Source organism: Lissotriton vulgaris, chromosome 9 (genome assembly GCF_964263255.1).
Source record: "Lissotriton vulgaris chromosome 9, aLisVul1.2, whole genome shotgun sequence".
NCBI lineage: Eukaryota > Metazoa > Chordata > Amphibia > Caudata > Salamandridae > Lissotriton > Lissotriton vulgaris.
The window spans coordinates 644,351,073-644,370,973 of NC_141697.1; the positions used below are offsets into that span (position 1 = coordinate 644,351,073).

The 19,901-nt window shown below is 43.0% G+C and overlaps 1 protein-coding gene across 1 annotated transcript in view; it reads left to right on the top strand.

The window, feature by feature from the left end:
- OVOL1 (ovo like transcriptional repressor 1) overlaps positions 1 to 19,504 on the top strand; it is a 62,299-nt gene extending 42,795 nt beyond the window's left edge. The window contains exons 2-4 of the mRNA XM_086938324.1: positions 6,465 to 6,667; positions 13,648 to 13,834; positions 18,066 to 19,504. Of these exons, the coding sequence (XP_086794450.1) occupies positions 6,465 to 6,667; positions 13,648 to 13,834; positions 18,066 to 18,361 (686 nt within the window). The 3' untranslated portion in view covers positions 18,362 to 19,504. The remainder of the gene's footprint in view (positions 1 to 6,464; positions 6,668 to 13,647; positions 13,835 to 18,065) is intronic.
- The last annotated feature ends 397 nt before the right edge of the window (positions 19,505 to 19,901 follow it).

Consider the following 19,901-nt stretch of genomic DNA (forward strand, 5'->3'; position numbering starts at 1 on the left):
GGGGTGCAAATGCAAAAAATACAATTGATGGACAGAATGCAGAAAAATGTCATACATTCACCCCAGTACAGCGATCTGGGCCTAAATCCATCGGTTTTTTGCTCACCATGCCATTCCAGTTTGAACCCAGCCATATGCAAATCAGTCTTGACCCTGTGCCCAACGGGAACAGTCCAGCATGAACTGCCAGGCCAGGTTCTCCCTGGACTGGAAACAAGCATCCTTGGACCGGTTTCGGGGTTTCACCCCTCTTCAGCCAGAATAGCTTGACTCCAGTGGCATGGAGAGCACGGGACCCACATCTGGGTATACCCGTCCTACTCGGGGTGACAAATGCAAAAACAACAATTGATGGACAGAATGCAGAACAATGTCATACATTCACCCAGTACAGAGATATGGGCCATCGTTTTTTTGCTCACCATGCCATTCCAGTTTGAACCCAGCCATATGCAAATCAGTCTTGACCCTGTGCCCAATGGGAACAGTCCAGGCCAGCCATATGCTTGTTTCCGCTCCAGGGACGACCTTGCTTGACAGTTCGGGCTGGACTGTTCCATCAAGGAACAGGTACAAGAAAAAAGAGGTCACAGAGGAAAGCTGATTGCAAATTCATGTACGTAGAACTCAATTAAAATACATTAAATAATTCAAAACGTCACTGCGTAAACGGATGATTTCTTGTGATTTAATTTGCATCACAGAAATAGATTTAATCAATACATATGAATATGAAATTAATCAAAAATTGGTTCATATTGGTGCCCAGAAAGAGAGGGAGGGAGTGAGTGCTCAGGGAGAGTAGAGTGATTGTGCGTAGGAGCGGAAAAGTAATGTGACTCAAATATAGCCAAGCTTTTCAGAACCAGTCCGGTCTCATTACTTGACAAAACAATGTAAAAATAAACATAACCTTTCTAGGCACAGATAAACACGTCTCTGTTGCCTATGCTTGAAATGGATAGAGATATGCCAACGTTTCGACCCCTATTATCATGAAGGTAGCTTCATCCTTATTGGGGGTCTTCATCAGGACTCAAGGAAAAGGAGGTGAAGGAGCACCATTGGGAGACAGCGCGAACATTCCGTCTGTGTTTTCGAAAATGAGGGCCCCTAAGCTCTTGAAAAATGCAAACTAATTCCAGTAAAATTGATTGAGGGGTGTCCCAGGTACACCCTAGTGTCCGGAATTGGTTGGTTAGTAAGTGCCGGCAGCTCCATGTCTGACTTGCAAGAAAGCTTCTTTCGAGTGAAGCAAATTAAATCACAAGAAATCATCTGTACATGCAGTGATCTTTTGAATCAATTATTGCATTTGAATTGAGTTCTACGTACATGAATTTGCCAACAGCTTTCCACTGTGACCTCTTTTTTCTTGTACCATATTTTTCCCGGGTCCATTGGTCCTACGGGTTACCCCATTTATAATAGTCTCCCTCAAGGAACAGGGTCAAGACTGATCTGCATATGTCTGGGTCCAAACTGGGGTGGTGTGGTGAGCAAAAGAATGACGGATTAAACCCAGATCCTTGGGACTGGGGGTAAATGTTTGCATTGTCCAGCATTCCGTCCATCAATTGTTTCTTTTGCAAGATTGCCATTGCCGTCAGTCTGGGTGGTAGGCTGCCAACTTCTGTTGGGTAATTGAATAGGCTTGTGCAAGTAGTTAGGTTTTCACCTCCCTTTTGTTTTTTTCTCTGGCAAAGCGCCAGTGAGTTCCACTGTCAGGAGTTGGGCACGAAATGGAGCAGCTGATCCTCTTGAGATGTTTATAACGTGGAATAAAAGTAGGGCTTAGGTGGCGAGTTTGTTGCAATTTGAACATATAACCACTCCCTTTTAATCTAAGCAGTGTCGATTTTAATTGCATTTTGTAGTAACCGAGGTTTATTTAACAGGTTTTTATTCACACGTAGGTACGCATTGTTTGAAAAGTCTACACAGGATATCCCCATTGGAAGAGCAGACTGAATTGATCTCTTGTCAATGTGTCTAACAATGAGTGTGTGGTGGGGTACACAAACATACGGGGAGCTGCTCACCCGATAATATAAAGCAAATGTGCTATGACCATTGCTTGAGACACAATGTAAGGGGACAGCATACGAGCAACATGGCATGCTGCCTCTGCCCACATAGCCTCCTCAAACGCAGATGCTGAAAGGTGTAGCTGTCACTTCAACTGTTGTGCTATATTTTTCAGTAATTCCTTAAAGTGCCAATGCGCAGTGCTACCTCCAAGGGTATTTATCTATCTTTCCAGTTAGGTGTTTTATTGTTGTGCAATCTGCTTCACAAAACTTGTCCAGGGACTTGTGTAGCGCTGGATGATTGGATCTCCGGTCCATCGGGTGAATATTGGGTTGGTCAATATTTATATTTTCTGGAGTGAAGGAGAGAAAGCAGTTAAGACGTCCGGCTAGCTGCATTCATGTGAAGTTACATGCACTGGTTGTTACCAGACCAAATGGTTTGCTTGCCTTCTTCCTAGATAATTCGTTTATTTCAAATCTATTCAGGCATTTCCGGTGCTGTCGTCATCATCCTTTGCACATTGCTTAGATTATCCCAGAGGTCCTTTCTACTTAACCCTCGCCACCTCCATGAAGAAAAATAAATGGATGACGATGTGCAAAGATTTTGCTGCCACTCACTCTTGTAGTTCTCCTAACTTACTATTGAGTTCTACAAGTAAGTGAAGAGTAAGCATGGAGGACTCCTTGCTTCAGTGCTTAATTTGGAAAAATAGAAATGAGTGCCAAGGCCCAAAGTATTTCCCGAGAGGCCGCAGCAGCTTGCATTCCCTACCAAAGCTGCCAAATGCCGGTGCCACCCTTGCCTTCTTACCATAACACTCCATCAGCTGTGCCAATTTGGATTATTGGATGTAACCAAAGCTTCAAAACCGACCCAGACATGGTATTGTTATTTTAGTTTGTATTGAATTAAAAAAAGCAATTTTTCTTAAGTATATATGCAGAAAGAAACACTGTGAAAGTCCTATGAAAAATAAGTGCTTAAGTTGAGAAATAGGCTCTGATGCAGTGCAGCGGCAAACTTAAGCACAAATTAAGCTAGCCCTGGAGCAAGCCAGCAGTGCCCCAAGGGTAGGTCACTCCTACCCTTTGCAAAGTCCTTATTAATCGGGACCACGGTGTTCCAAATCAAGAACAATATCTCCCTTGCTCCCAGCCGTCCCAGCACATTGGCCCAACATGTTAAACAATAGCCGAAAGTAACAAAACAGGTGAACAGTAAAGCACTGTCAAAACTGCCTTGACATCAAAGTCCGAGCACACAAGGCCTTTCCTCTCAGCTAAAATGTGTTCACCATGAAACCACAACAAAAGCCATGCGTCTAAAAGCTGCCTTCATTTATTGCACAACACAGGAACACATAGATGGGGCGGAAATCTGTCCCAGGTAGCATTAATTGAACCTGGTAAACGTATTGTATTTTGCCGCAGAGGCTGCCAAAATTGCTCTCAAGGTACGAGGGCAATCTGACAGAACTGACTCCAGCCAATGGGACTTGCTTATCACAAAACAATGCCCTCTATCCCTGCTTTCACCATTTCAACCAAATCTCAACGTCTACATGCAGCCACACAGGAATATAATATAATTTCTGTTGCAATTTAGGTAGGATGACCAGATCTTGAGAACCAAAGTAGGGACATTTTTCAAAAATAGAAGAAGGGCTACCATTTTCCATCAATAGAATGGCGCAGAGTGACAGCTCTCATCAACTAGGATCACAGAAGAGACACTGAGAAAATAAATAAAATATAATTTCTACATCCGGCATCATACCTGTTAATTAAATCCCTGACTTATAACAGCTTTTAGCTAGCACAGCTTTAGAACACCCAAAAAAGTGGCTCTCGCTGCTTTAAGTTGAGACCCCTCTAAAAACCGGACATGAGCCCAAATTGCCGAAATCTGCCGGACAGCTGGTGGAAAATCCTAGGAGATTATACCAAGCATCAACTATGATCTAAGCCACTTTATGATTAAATGAATTGTACTGTGTAACAATTGAAATGATCCTTTCTGATATAAGCTATACTTTCTTCACCAGACCATGAATTGTCATTGGATACATTCTCACAGATTACTCATAGGATAGCAGAGTGTCATTTATATTTATTGTATTTATCGTTTGTAATTAACTTAATATTGGACAATTAAAAAGTTCTACTTTCTTTTTGACATTTTACGGTGTTTGGCCTTTCTAGTTATGTGTGCATTATACTAGATATAAAGTGAAATATAGACTGCCTAAGGGTGTTTCTTGCATGCGCAAAAACCGGGGCGCCTGGTCACCTTAAAATTAGGGGTCTAAATTCTAACATACAAGCTTTATCCGGTTGAAAAGAGTTTAGACGTGGACGTGCCAAGTGTGTCACGTCCACGTCTAAACTCTTTTCTTTTAGAGTGGCAGTCCCTGATGCAGAGGTCTTGCCCGGGACCAGGGTTCAATTCCCCGCCTCGGCGAGTCTTGGGCTCAAAATTCCACGGACCTGATAATTATCGCCTCGGTGCCTATTCTAATCATGGAGTCCCACTCTGCAACTCTGGGCAATAGCTTGCTTAATCTCCACAACGGCCCCCACAACGCTAAGGATGCCTGGCCTCCACCTTGGGGGTGCCCAGGAGTGGACGCCTCACAGGGAAAGCCAGGATGGGTTCCACAGCGGTATTCGTACAAGCGCCTTGAGACCCTTGCGGGTGAGTAGTGCGCTATACAAGTATCAATTTACATTTTTACATTTTAGGTACATTAACACTTTGAGGAAATTGAACTCCATGCCAACCTTCCTAACTCTAACAGGTAGCAGGTGTAAGAATGTACCGGTAGCGGAAGTGTCAATGAGCCAAGTGCTCTTGTGTGTGTCTTTAGCAGATTGTTTGTCTACACATGATGAAGTAAGGCCACCTGGCTGTGAACATTTTACTAGACCAGGGATACCTTTGACCATTATATTCTACTCGGACTGTTGGAGGGAGTTGCCGGCTTCCATTAAGTCTTTCTAGAGCAGAGTTCAGACTGAGTGGAACACATTTCTACAGATGTTAACTCTGTGTTGTGAAGTTAAGGAATTTATAATACTCAACTTGGTGAATATGTGTAGGTTGTAGAGCATATTACCAGAATGTCAAGTTTTAAATATGTGGCTCTAAAAGCATCATAGACAGACCACTGACCACCAATTATTACAAATGACATTGTGGCAGAAGTGTTGAAGAGGTGATAATTATCCTGAAGTTATGTCGATCATAGTGTAAAGGTAAAAACTTCGAATTCTCCGTTTGCCCTTAAGGGGTCGATTACAAGTTAGCTCTTAATCCCGCTTCGGCTGGTAACTGAAGTTACTGGCCGAATAAGAATTTAATATGATGAAGGGGCTCCGCACACCCAAGATTTCTCTGTACACATTTTAGCAGGAGAAAATGGACAAAGAAATGACTAGTGAGGAGGTCCAGCATCACTCATAATTGAGGCAGAATGTCATTACCTCACATGGTCAAAGTAGTGAATTGTCATAGATCACACACGCCCCCAAATATTCACCTGGTGATTTGGTAAAGGAGGGTGGATGTGGTAGTTATTGGGGACCTACCTTAGAGGGCTCCTGTACAGGCTTGCATAATGCATTAAGTGTAATATAGTCCTATAATGCAGGATGTTGATATTAGAAAGGGTCATGACTGAAGTATCTCATGATACCTCCTGGATTCCAAGGCACTGTTACTCATCCTTTGGACTTTACTATGGAATATCGAATCCCAAATATTGACGGAACAGATTATTGTTTCCACAATATCGTGGGACAAAGTATTGAAGGATAAGTGCACAGAGAGGTAAAGATGTATTAGTTTTAACTCCACACCTACATACCTTGAAAATGTATATCACTATGGTACGTATATGTAGAGTTGGATATAAAAAAATCATAGAAATGTATCTCTTGACATTTTGCCCTTCAATATTGTGGAAACTATATCCTGTCTCGTCGATATTCTGCATTCGATATTCCCATCCTTCACCATGCTTGCCTTTCCTTTAACCCCTTAAGTGCTGCTGACGGCCAATGGTCGTCAGCAGCGCCACCTCCCCAGTGCTGCGCACGACCATTGAACGTCCATTCAGCACTAGTTCTAATGGACAGCGCAGCACTGGGGAGAAATGTTTACACGCAGCTAAGGTGTTAAGGAAGTATATACCCAGAGGGAGCTCCTGGATGTGAAAACTGCCCTCTGAGGATATTTAAAATATTGGTGTCCCAATAGCAGTGTGGTGGCTGGGTGGGGGAGCATTGATTGTCTAGGAAGGTCAGAGTACTAAACTATGAGATCTGCTGCCTGATTATCAGATTCCATGTGTTTTTGAGTTGTCATGAATCGTTGGTGGCACTTTCATCACCCCTTTAATGATGTTTGCCTGTTTTTGATCATTGCAGTTAGTCTCGGGTTTGTGGCCCAGGCTGTCCCCGCCTACACTGAGATGCCACCATCCTGCTGCGAGGCGATTGACCTCTCAAGACGAGACTCTGGTTATGGTGAAAGTAGTCCCCTCTACGTGTCACATGGACCAGAGGATGATGCTGAACGTGTCTCCGAGACCGACAGTGAAATTTCAACCTATCTGCATGCCAAGATGACGGTAAGGGTGCCCAAAAGGATCATTAAGAGAAAGGACAGGCTTACACCCACCTTAAATGGCTGCCCAGAAGTCTCCACACTGGCGGGCAGATCTTCCAGTGAAAAGACAATGAGTAATATTAGGGCCAGGAAACAAAATGGCTGCTTTTATAATGGCTGATGCTATACACCAGTATTAAATGTGACTGAAAATATATTTATGCTTCCGGTATCTAGAAAGGCAAAGCCTACTGTAGATGCCATTTGCTAATTCAGCTCTGCTTTTCATTGAGGTCCCCTGCTCAGACAGCCATTTCTCGCTTCACCAGGTTGTCAAGCATCAATGCTGCTTAAAACTCCTCCCTCCCTTGTGATCTCACGCCGTGTAGTTATTGAGCTGAGCTGCTGGAATTTTGGGGAAATGAAGAAAAAATTATGGAGCAGGCAGCTTTTTCCTATGCATTGCCTAGCCATATTATTTCGCTGTTTTATCACTTTAAGACATATTTTCACTTTACTGAATAGTAAATGTGTATGTGCAAACGGTTCACTTTGTTAATATCAGTTTAACCCCGGTTTACAATAGTCAATAACTGAGCGGTAATGGTTGAATGGAATACAAAAGTGTGGGAAGTAAGGAAACTGTTAACCTGAGTGCAATCCTTTACATGTCATCAAAGTACTAGCCAGAAAATGTAAACACCACCGCCCCACTTAAAACATACCTCTAATCAGACTGAGTGTGGCGAGAGGAAATGCAACAGTCCTTAGAAGAGTTCATTTTACCTTCCATCTATCCATTTGCCCTTCCATCTACTTATCCATCCATCTGTCCATCCAGCAACTCACCCATTTCCCCCTCCATTCATCCATGCATCTTTTCTCCTATCCACCTTTCAATACTATCAGCACTTTGCTGATGAAATCGCTAGGTCTTTGGAGGTCTCACCCAAACTCGGTTCTCAACTCTCTGATTTTTTGAGAGTAAGATTTGGGGCATTATTGCATCCTTAAAGGCTGCTGGTAGTAACAAAAGCATTGGCTCTCCCCGGTCAGATTGCCGAAGGGTATCTATTACCACTAATAGCAGTGAGGCAGTTTGGCCTCGAGTGAAGCCCTTGACAGTTCCTCCTCCATTTTCTTGCCTCATAACAGAGTTTCCCCCGTTTCATTGGAGGATGATTCTGAGCAAGCCCCTAGAGCCTGAAAGTCGCGCTCTTCCGACGATCTTTGCCCTCCCCGAATCTTGCTCGCTAATGCATAGGACAGGCCATACATTCCACCTTCAATGTGTCTCTAAATAGCTATCTGAGCCAATCCATTAATCCTAGCGGCTGGTAGAACGAAAGGCTAATCCCAATGCTAAAAAAAAACCTTAGCAGATAAGACCGGGACGGCCAACTATAGACCAATTTCTTTAATATCTGCCTGCTGTAAGATCCTCCAGAAACTAATTAACATCCAACTTTCCAGCTATCTCGAGGCTAACTACTTGTTGCACCTTTTACAATTGGGCTTTTACCCTGGATACACCAATGAGTCTTCTTTGGTTGAGTTCTCAGGCACTTTTAAAATGGCCGTGGACACAGGGAAGATAGTAGCCTTGATATTTTAGGCCTGTTGGCAGCGTGTGACATGGTGTTCCATCCTATCCTGTTGCAAAACTTGCAGGACATTGGGATGGATTGGACTGGCTTGGCCTGGCTGCGTTCCTTTCTGTCGAGCAGATGTCGGCGTGGATCCTGCCATTTGCATCAACTATTGAGTTTGGGGTCTAACAGGGCTCTGCCTTAAATCCGACATTATTTAATGTTTGCATGTCCCCTTGGGCAATCCTGGTGGAGTGCTTTGGAGTGCAGATGATCTCTTATGCTGATGACACACAGATCATCCTAACTTGGGATAATAAAATTTCTGAGGTCAATGCAGATTTAAAGCGTGTCTGTCAGCAGTGTTTCAGTGGATTTGCCAGAGCAACCTCCAGTACAATACAAGCAAGACAGAGGTACTGGATTTTGGTTCTTCCTCCACCTTTGTTGGGTTGTGAAGCTTGGCTTAGTTCTGCTCCTTCTCCTCCGATTCTAACTACAGTGACTAATAACCTTGGATTGAAGTTCAATAGCAATCTGTCTTTTAAACCACAAATGGAGAGCACAGTTGGGACCTACGTTGACTTTCTTCATTTCCTGAGGAAGTTTTGTTCCTTCTTCTAGACTCTTGTATGAAGATGGTAGCCCATGCTGTATAAAATCTCAGCTGGACTACGCTAATGCATTATATTAGTGCCTCTCTCTGTTCCAACTTTAAAGAATCCAGCTAGTGCAGAATGCTGCAGCCAGGCTCCTTTTTTTTTAATTAAATTTTTATTTCAGGTTGCAAACACACAGAAATTAAGACAATTATATGTTACATACATCCGCGTAACACAACGACATTGTCATTTTTTAGAAGTTTACACAAATGACTATATATATATACATGTACTACTTTGCCCCCCTTTTTTTTTTTTTTTAGGTCGTTTCCTCTTGAATCCATTGTTGTACCGGAGCCCATATTTTCGTCCCTAGTTGCCTCTTCTTCCTTCCCTTAGTAGCGTATATAGCTGATTCAAAATTAAGTTTTGCTAAGAGACGGGCTCTCCACATAGAAAACGATGGTGGAATTGAGTTAATCCACTCCTGAGTTATACATGCTCGATATTCAGCTAACATAATAAAAATCAAATGTTGTTGTTCCAAAATTATTGTATCTGATGAAAGTCCAAATAAAATCAGTTCTGGTGTAAGAGTTATCGATTTTCCTGTAATTCTTTCAATAAAACATTGTAATTGTTGAATAAGCCCATGTAATTTGATGCATGAGAAGAACATATGTATTGAGTCTGCTCCAATATGCATACATCGATTGCACACTATACCAGCCGTGCCCCCCCATTTCATAATTTTTTCCGGTGTGTGATAAAGGTTAAACATTGCCATATAATGCTGAGTTCTTGATCGTCCTGTAATCAGAATATTATTAGCCATTATAATTGATTCCTCCAGCATCAGATTATTTACATTCAACTTTCCTTCCCATTTGTGTTGAATTCCAGAGAGATCATCAGATAGAAAAGTCAAGAAGAGTTTATAATAATATCCTATTTTTCTTTTGACATATAGACTTTCTATCAACAAGATCTATTTTAAGTCTTGATACTTATTAAGCATTAACGGGGTTAGAAAGCTAGATAATTGTAAATATTTAAAGTAATCTTGTGAAGGAATTTTAAATTTCTGTTGTAATTCGGAAAAGGAGATTAGAGTATTTGCATTAGTCGGACATAAATCACTCAGAAAATATATACCTCTGTTATTCCACCTTTTCATCACTGCCTCTCTAAAAATGGGGGGAAAGCAGTGTGAAGAATTTAGGGGGGTATATCATAACTTTTGGGATCCCCGCCAATTTTTTAACGATTTTCCATGCTTTGAAAGCTGCTAATATGATCTTAAATTTTGTTTTTTTGTAATAGCTCGGTTCTATTGTTCTTAAGAAATGATTGTTAGAATCCTGGCCTAAAACTAATTCATAAATCGAGGGAGAGTATGCATTTGAGATGGGAGTTTTTTTGCCCACAATTAATGGTGCAATACACGGAAATATCGTAGCAAGATAATAAAATAACAAATGCGGAACAGACCATCCCCCTCTATCCCTTGGCAGTATCATTTTTTTATATGCCCTTCTGATACCCTTGTACCCCCATAAGAATCTTCCTGACATTCTTTCAAGTTGTTTGAAATACTCCAGCGGGAATTCCAAGGGGATTGTTCTAAATAAGTATATAAATTTTGGCAAAATTAGCATTTTTAATACATTATTTCTGCCGTATAGGGAAAGATGCAAATGGTCTATTCTTTCCAATGTTGAGTTCGCTTTACTCAAAACCGGGGCAAAATTTAGGTCTGGAATTTTTATTATAGGTGTAGTTAATTTAATCCCCAAGTATGTTGCTTCCCGGACTATATTAGCAATAGGAGGAGAGTCTTGACCAACATAAATTATTTGCGTCTTAGATAGATTTAATTTGTAGCCTGAAAAGGAGCCAAAATTATTTGCCAGATCTTCAATTCTAGGAAACGTCCTCTCTATATCCGTGGTAAGCACAACTAGATCATCTGCATATGCTAGGGCTCTATAATTTATACCCCCCACTGTCACTGGAGCGATATATTCATCTTGATTTAGTTGATTAAGAAAGATGTCAATGTAAATAGCAAAGAGGAGTGGGGAGGATGGGCAGCCTTGACGCGTTCCACGCTGGATAGGAAACAACTCTGATTTCATAGCCCCGATTCTAACTGATGACATTGGATTGCAGCCAGGCTCCTACTCCATATTCCCAGGAACTTTTCTGTTCAGGCCTATCTCATGGAGTTGCATTGGCTTCCCATCTGGGTGAGAGTGAAGTTCAAAGGACTAGTGCTAGCCCATAGAGATTTCTATGGATTAGGCCCTAAATATCCATCCAAGTGACTTCTCAATTATCACCCCTCCAGAACCTTGCGTTCTGCTGATGCATTGCTGGTTGCTATGCCTAAGACGAGGGGGAAAAGATTGGGGGGTACCTACTTTTCTGCTCTAACTGCTACAAACTGGAATGTCCTCCCTTGCATCTCAGTGTGACTAGGGATGCAGGTTCTTTTAAACATAGTTTGAATACCATTCTTTTTAATTATGCCTTTTAGACTGCGTCCCTCTGGTGGGTAAGACCAGCGGTCAATTGGATACTCTCTTGAGTAGTTGTGTGCTTTACAAGCACGATTTGATTTGATACTAGTTCATGTATCCATGTCTTTTAACCATCTATCCATTCACTCTTCTACATCTATCCATTCCTCCGTCTTTCCACCATTCACACTTTTACCATCAATCCTTTCACTCTTCCATTCACCATTCCATCAATCCTTTCACACTTCCATCCATTCATTCTTACACCCTTTCATCATACCATTCACTTTTCTTCCATCTTTCCATTCGCGTTTCCTTTCTTCCTGACACCCTACCTTTCACCGCAGGTTCTTTTTTCCTTTTTATATACCAGTCTTTTTTGCTCTCATCCTTACTTTTGCTTTCATATCTTTCTCATACTAAGGGCCTCATTAGGATGGTGGGCGGACTTTGCCCGCCCACCATCCCATCGGAAAGAGGGACCGCCCGCCTTAAGGGCGGGGCTCATGATGTTGGCATTAGGATGCTCACGCCACAGTGGCGGGCGCATCACTCATTTTTAACATTGTGGCGGGCGGTGCTCCCTGCACCGCACACCACAATGTTAAAAATGCATGCATGCATTTGCATACACGAAGCGGAAGGCACCGCACGGTGTATGCAAATGCTGGGGGGTACCACAGGTACCCCCCGTGTGCACCCTCACCCCTTCTTCACTCTGGGGGCCCGCAGGGGCCCCCCAGAGTGAAGACCGCATGCCTTTCTGTGGCGGCATCGCCACCACGGAAAGGCATCAAATTGGGCCCATCATAATATGGCTGGCGGTGTCTGATAGACACCACCACCATATTATTCCTTTTCCGCCCCGGCCGCAAGGCGACCGGGGCGGGAAAGCGGTGGACGGTCTTTCCGTCCGCCGACGTCCCCCCCGCCATACTAATATGGCGGGGGGAAAACGAATGTGGATGTCGGGCGGATTGCCCCCGCCTTCCTGGCGGTGACTACCCCCAGCCTGGCGGGGGCAATCCGCCCGACATCGTAATGGGCCCTTAAGTGTTTTCCTATGCCCTGCTCTCTCTCATAATTCTCCCCTGTTTGATTTTTCTCTTCATGTGTTTCCTTCCCTGTGCATGCCAGCTGAAAGCCCACAACCCTTTCTTGTGGTATTTCCTAGCCATGTTATTTACTAGCAATTTCTCTGCAGTCTTGAAGACCCAAGAGGCTCATAAACAACTAATTAACCTATTGCACAAATGTGTATTTATTTCCCGAAGCAGGCACCCTACTCAGAAGGCTTTTTTAGGTTTGTCTGTCCATCCGCTCATCTTCTTGGTATAGGATACCCACCTCTCCTTCCCTTTCCTCTTCAGGCAACTCAAGTTCAGTAATAACATGTAGGCAGCCGTGGCCCGTGCAGGTAAGAGCGGTGGGGCGGGTGGATTTTGACAGATGACGAGGGAAAATTGAATAAATAATTAATGTTCCCTCGTCGTCGTCTGTAGAAGAAAAAATAATACTTACCTGTGTATGCCGCTGCCTCCCTTTTGTCCTCTTCTCTCGGAACATAAGCATCCAGGCTTCCAGACTCTCGCTGCCGATCATGACACTGCCTTACAGCAGCGTTGGGATTGGTCTGAGCACTGCGGTTTGGTGCTCAGAGAGGGACTAGGAGCTTGTGCATCATACAGCTGGTGGAGGACATGCACAGTGAGCATGATGGGTTGGCCAGCCCAAGACGGCCAGCCAAACCGTCATGCGCACTTATGCTGCTGTCTCATGCTGGAGTCTCATGAGCCCAGCCCCGCTCCACTCTAACATGGAGCTTAAAGGCAGACTAAAAATAAAATTATAATAACGTTGTGTTATCATTTTATTTTTACTTTGCTCTGCTCCTAGAGCAGTGGGGCGCTGCTCCTCCGCTTTAGCAGATGAGCCACCCCTGATAATTATGCAGAAAAGGAAGCGGCCACAAAATCGCATCATTTCAGTAGCCCTGTTTATGAGAAACAATCCATGCTATTGCGTTTTTATTATAATATTGATATCAAGATGAAGCATATGCATTCCCTGCATCTTTAAGATATTTTTCCAGTCGAGTTAGTTTAATGTCAAAAGTTAATCTCAAAAGCAGGTGAGGATATGAAACGTCCAAGTCACAATATTGGGGTGCTAAGGAGAACAACCTCAGATCAATTTCAGAACCAAACATAAAATCATTGGCTAATCCTTGAGAAAATACAACATCATGATATGTATAAAAGATTGAGATATGTGTTTCTTCCCATGCAGGTAGAGACTGGAAATTGCCTAAGGGATCCTTTCCGATGCCACATATGCCAGAAGACCTTCTCCTTCCAGCGCATGCTGAACCGGCACCTGAAGTGCCACAATGACATCAAACGGCACCTCTGCAACTTCTGCGGCAAAGGCTTCAATGATACCTTCGACCTCAAACGACATGTCCGAACACACACAGGTAAGGGAGAGCTTACTGAAAATACAGGTGATATATGCATGCCCTTTCTAACATTTCAAGCACCAACAGCCAATAGCTTCATCACTGTCTTAAAGGATCACTCTCATCTCTCCCTCATGCACATCACCATAACACAATAACCGCACCTCAGTGGTCCTCACGCTCGACATGGAAATACTTCCTACATAGTATCAAAACAAAGACAAGACTCTTCTAACTACAGACCCTACATGGTGTAGTATGCTCCCATCCAAACGCTGAGATAGTAAGCGCGATATATATATAGCAATACAGCATCATTGTGGATTACCTAGAACTTGCCAAGAAGATGGGAAAATATTAACCCTTTTGACTTTAAAGCCGAGGCACTTTTTTTAGTAACATCTCTTTTCTACTTCCAGGTTAAAGTCACTAGTGTTCTTGTTGTTATTAATGTAGTACCCACACTTATTGCTAGCACACCAGGCCAGGGTCATCGATAATAATAAATATTAGAACATTGGAATGTTGGGAGCTTGACTGTTAATTTAAAGGCAGGCCTTTACGTTACTGGAAGCTTTTTTCTCTGGTGCTATTTAACAAATACATTGTTTGTTTTCGCTCATTGAAGGATTTAACGAATCAGACACTTTAAAAGTGAGCAAAGGCAGCAGACCTGGTCATCACAATGGAAAATGAAAGCTCTTGGTCAAGCCTAATAAAGTCCACTCAAGAGTTTCACCTTATAAAATACTTTTAATAACGTTTCTAGATTGCACTTTAACAACAGAAACATCTTTTGTCCCTTTCTTGTAGGTTACATTTTATGCTTGAACGCTCAGTTGTAAAAGGGAGTTTCTACTTTGCTTTCTGCTTACATGAGAATAAAACCCAGCGTTAAACCTTCCACAGTGAGCAAAGTTCCTTGGGTAGCCACTCTGTCCTGGCTCCTAAGATCTGGAACATGTGTCCCGAGGAACTAAAATCTATGTAATCTCACTTCATCTTTAGGAAATACCTAAAGTCTATCACTTTTCACTTTCAACGTTTCCTTTTGCTCACAGTACTTTCTATTGCGCCAATAGTCCTTTGGGTGATTTGTTTATGTTTTATAAATTCTAACATAGTGTAACACGTACAAAGGAGTAGAAGGTGAGGTAAATAGTGGATGTAGGGTAATGAGAAACTATAGAATAGATGATCTGCACACAATGGAAGCCAGGATTCAAAGTGTGCATTAGATGTGTGCTTTTCTCTCCTCCCAACTAATCACAATATAAACTGGTTACAGATCCTGCAAAAATATGCTTTCACAATATCTCTCCTTCTGTTCCTTTTGCCTTAGGAAACACTAAGAATTACACCCTCTCTTTTTCTTCCTAAAGTGGATAAATGTAATGCATTCAATGTAAGCTCTGTAAAAACCCTTGTATCCTGCATTTTGAACCAAAAAATATATTGCCAATCCTAAGGCTGAGACACTTCCACCATGTTCTTAATTTGTAAAAAAAAAAGTACAGGTCCCAAAGTTCTCATTACTGGTACTGGTACATTTTTGGGGTTGCTGAATGCCAGCGCTCCCTAGCCTGGATTTAACCGCTTGCCTTTTCCTTCCACCACCCTCACTACACTTATTGCATCTGTATCTCACTTTGTCACTGTGTCTGTATCCTTCTCTTCCTCCTTCTCCTCCCCTTTTCTGACTTCCTTTAATGATGAAAAAATAATCCTCAGTGACCGAAAAGAAGTGCTGGTGCCAAATATGTGCAACATACTACACACATAAAGGCAGTAACTTCTACACAAACCCAATTAAGCACGCGGACAGATCTATGTGGTATACATTTATAGACTGAAGCAAGTTCCAAGAATTGATACTGTGAAAAGTATAGCTGTGAAAGTTCTGTCTGTACTGTTGTAGTCTGAACTACTGAGAATGGACTACTCTGATATCTTAATATCATAGTCAAAATATTGAGGATCAAAATATGGAAAGGTACGTGCATATAGGGAAGTACAGATTTACTATTATCTCTATGTCTACACACTTTGCCAATATAGGTACTGTTGCCACTAGGTAGTTATAGTTAGGTCTGCTTTACCATAGAAAAATAATGTTTTGGTTTACTAATAACTTTGGTGCTGTTTGACGAATCTTACCAAAACTTTCCCCCAAAAAGTTAATCCACCTCAGATCCTTCCTGGAAAGATTCAGGGTGATCAGTCATTTAAGGGTCGAGTAAAAAGAGGGGTCTCAAAACATAAAATCTCCATGCATTTTCCATATGCATCTTTGAGTCGAGCCACAGCAAAAACTACTAAATGAAATTACAACAAATTTGGCAGGAAACTAGATCTTGGTCTTCTGATTGTGCTTTTTGTAATTTGGTGTAAATCCATTCTGTAGTTTTTGAGAAATTAAGGGTAAAAAATGATTGCATATCTGAATGGTTGGGTCTGCAAGAGACTGTGGGAGCGCCAGTTTAGAAATGAAGCATTGTGATCGGCCCAGGGAGCTTTATTTCGCTTGGGCCATCTTACTACCACAGGAGCTAGCGCTCTGATTGGCTGCCAGCAACACGAGAAATATGTTGCTGGCAGCCATTACAGGACTTGGGGACTTAGTCCCCTATCCTGAAATGTAAACAAAATTGGTTTAAGGGGGCATGTTAGGAATACGCTAATCCCCTAGGCCCCATCAGAGGGACACCCACCTGGGCCAAAAAAGAAAAAATAGGTAAAAAATGCCACAATCATGTGAGATTCTTGCAAGATCAAATAGCAAAACGGTGGCCGGCGCGCATTTAAATAGCTTATGCCCCGGGGAGCTCACCCCAGCACTGAGTTCATAGATGGGAAGGGAGCTGTGTGACCCCCACTCCCAGATCCTCCAAAAGCCCTGGGGAGTCCACTCACAGGGCTGAAATTTGTTTATATGGGAAGAGGGGAATGCAGCCCCTCTCCCCAAGCTACCAAAGGCCCCGGGAGCCCACCTATGGGGCCGAAATTTTAAATAACAGGGAGGGGACTATGCAGCCCCCTCACCAAACCTCCAAAGGACACGGGGAGTTCACCCTCAGAGCTAAAAGTTTAGAAAATGAGAAGGGGGGCCGTGCAGCCCCCCCTTAGCCATTAAAGGCGCCAGAGAGCACATTTCCAGGGCCAAGTAATTTAAGGATGGGAGCCCAGCAGCCCACCTCCATGAGCCATTAATGTCCCGAATACACCATCCCCTGGGGCCGGCTCAGTAGATATGTTCTTGGGAGTCCACCCCCCGGACATAGTGGTTTCCCAGACCATAACGGCGCAGGAAGGGAAACCTGTGTTAGCTCTCACTCTACAGGAGCATTTTTGATTTTACCCCCAAGCGGGTGCAAACACCAAGTCCTCTCCCAGTGGGTGGGAACTTCGAAAACGCTCCTGCTCGCTGGGAGCTGACTTTTGATTTGTTTCCCTGCCCACACTGGAGCGGGCAGGGAAACAGATCAAAATATTGCTACCGCCCAGAGGGAGCAGCATTAAAAGCTGCTACCTATGGGCAGGAGCAATACTTGCTCCCTTTCTATGTGAGGAACTGGCTGGGGTTGCAGGGGCATCCACCTTTAAGTTTGAGGTCCCCGGGTTCGGGTCTATGGCCTGAAATTAGCCCAGGGAGGGAGCCTGTGTGTCCTCATACCCCGTAAAAGCACTCTGGGGCCTGAGGTGGGACGCATGCCTTCTCCCCCTGATAATCATATTGGGACACAGGATGGAGCTCCACGGGCCGAAATCGGCCCAGGGAGGGGTAGCAGCTTTCTCCCCTTCCTCCTGATAATCACACTGAACCATCAGAGATGTCATAAGATGTAATATGTGCGGTCATAAGCAGTGAATGGCGGTGAGGAAGTTATGGTTAGCCCTGCTAACTATAAACGAGGGCTAACTATAACTGGTAACGTTCTGTGTTTTTTTAGTTCAAAACATTAAGGTTGTCACTGACAAATTGACCTATCTATAACATTACTTTAGCCCTTGTTTTTTTTCAGCGAATATATATATGTATCTGGAGTAGCCATATGAAGTCTATACATACTTACCTGTTGATAATGTTGTCTTTGACATTTTGGCTACTTATGTTAAGGTATAACGATATTCCCTATTAGATATTCTGTGCCCACACCGTCAGCTGTATCACTACTGCTTTAAGTGTATATTTAGCATATACAATGAACATTGAACTTTGGTCAGTTGCTTACCTGTCTTTCCCTTTCAGGTGTGCGCCCATACAAATGCAGCCTGTGTGACAAGGCCTTCACTCAACGGTGCTCACTTGAGTCCCATCTGAAGAAAATCCACGGTGTTCACCAGCAGTATGCCTACAAGGAGCGGCGCACCAAGTTGTACGTATGCGAAGAGTGTGGGTTCACAGCTAACAGCCAGGAGTCCAACTTTATGCACCTGCGAGACCATCACCCTGAAAGCCCCTTGCTGAGGAGAACCTCCAAGAAAGTGACAGTGGCTCTGCAGAACACTGTCAGCTCACTCCTGCAGAACAGCCACATCATGTGAGCCAATAGGCAATTGATCCTAGCTGCTTCCGGTGCTACTGGATGCTGGTTTCTTTTGGTTTCCTAAAGGAAGGCCTGTGCCCCCAGTCTTTGGGAGAAGGTGCAATGGTACCGCTTTACCATAAAAGTTCCAGTGCACCGCAGACACGACGAAAAATGTGTGTGACTATGCCAAAACAGACAGTAGTTTGGCAAATTCCACCGAAGAACAGCTGAAAAACTTGCACAGGAGGGTGGATAAATCCCAGTCGAACAAACTTTTACAGAATGTTAAATTGATGATGAGACCCAAAATATGTGGCTGAGAGTTCCGTACAAAATGTGGGGGAGGAGGGGGGGGGAGAGTGTCTTGACCTGAAGAAGTTGAGAAGCATTGACGTCTGTCTGCGTGCACAAGATCAAGTAATGCCAACATGACAAAGAAACAGAATTTCAAAAATGGCCTCAAGCTCTTTTATTTTTGAAGCATAGTTTAAAACAAAAATCACACTGCCGATTTACCCTTAACAATTCAAACTTGTTTGGGAAGAAATGACTCATGTTGAGTTTTTTTTATTTTTTTACATGTTTCAGCTCAGATCTCTACAGATCATTGGACCTGGCACACCTAAGTTTGGGGAAGTTATCTTGTGCACTAGACCTAGGAAAACGTCTCAGAATTGATCATATTTTATGCCAGACCTTCCCTAGGGTATCACTCATTGATGGAGCGCCTCAGTGCACATTGATATGTTAGTCTTGAATGAAGCAATCTCTGGGAAACCATAGACGGATAGCCAATACCCCATGTTTTGCTGCAGCTATGGACCATGGAGGGAATGCTGGCTAGTTCGCACAGGGTTAACTCTACAGCTCTGATTCAAAGAGAAGACAAATATTTCCTAGATTTTGCGGACGATGAATGTTGTTGATCGACATTTTTTATGACGAACAGTACTTTTTTGATAAAAATAGAACAACTTAAACTCTGGAAAAAAATCTGAAACCTGGGTCTTTCTTCTGGCTATTTGTGCAATCACTACAAAAACTGCTGCTTTTCTACAGACTCTGAATATATATTTTTGAACAATAATATATGTGGATGTTACAAAGCACACTCAGCTTTTTTGTAAGAGATTTGAAAATTAAAAACAAATAATCATGATGTTTGGTAGTGCATTTTAGAACCATTTAATGGCAGAAACGATGTCATTTCTTACAAGTGCTTTTGGGAGTGGGGATACAAAACATTAATATGCATACATATCTGTGTTCAGTAGCAGTAGAGTAGTGGTTCATACTGCCAAACACGCTCCTTGGGAGGGCATGCTAGCCTTCCCTAGTTGTTGCCTGTAGCTTACAGGGTGATCTTTACAGGATTTAGCTTTGACCTCTCAATTAATCAATCAATCAGGGATTTTTGAAGTGCTCTACTCACCCGTGAGAGTCTCTAGACGCTGGGGGGGGGGGGGGGGGGGTGAATCATGCAGCAACTTCTTACCCAAAGAGCTAGGTCTTGAGGTCACTCAAACATATCCTCGAAAAATGTACGTAAATGGTCG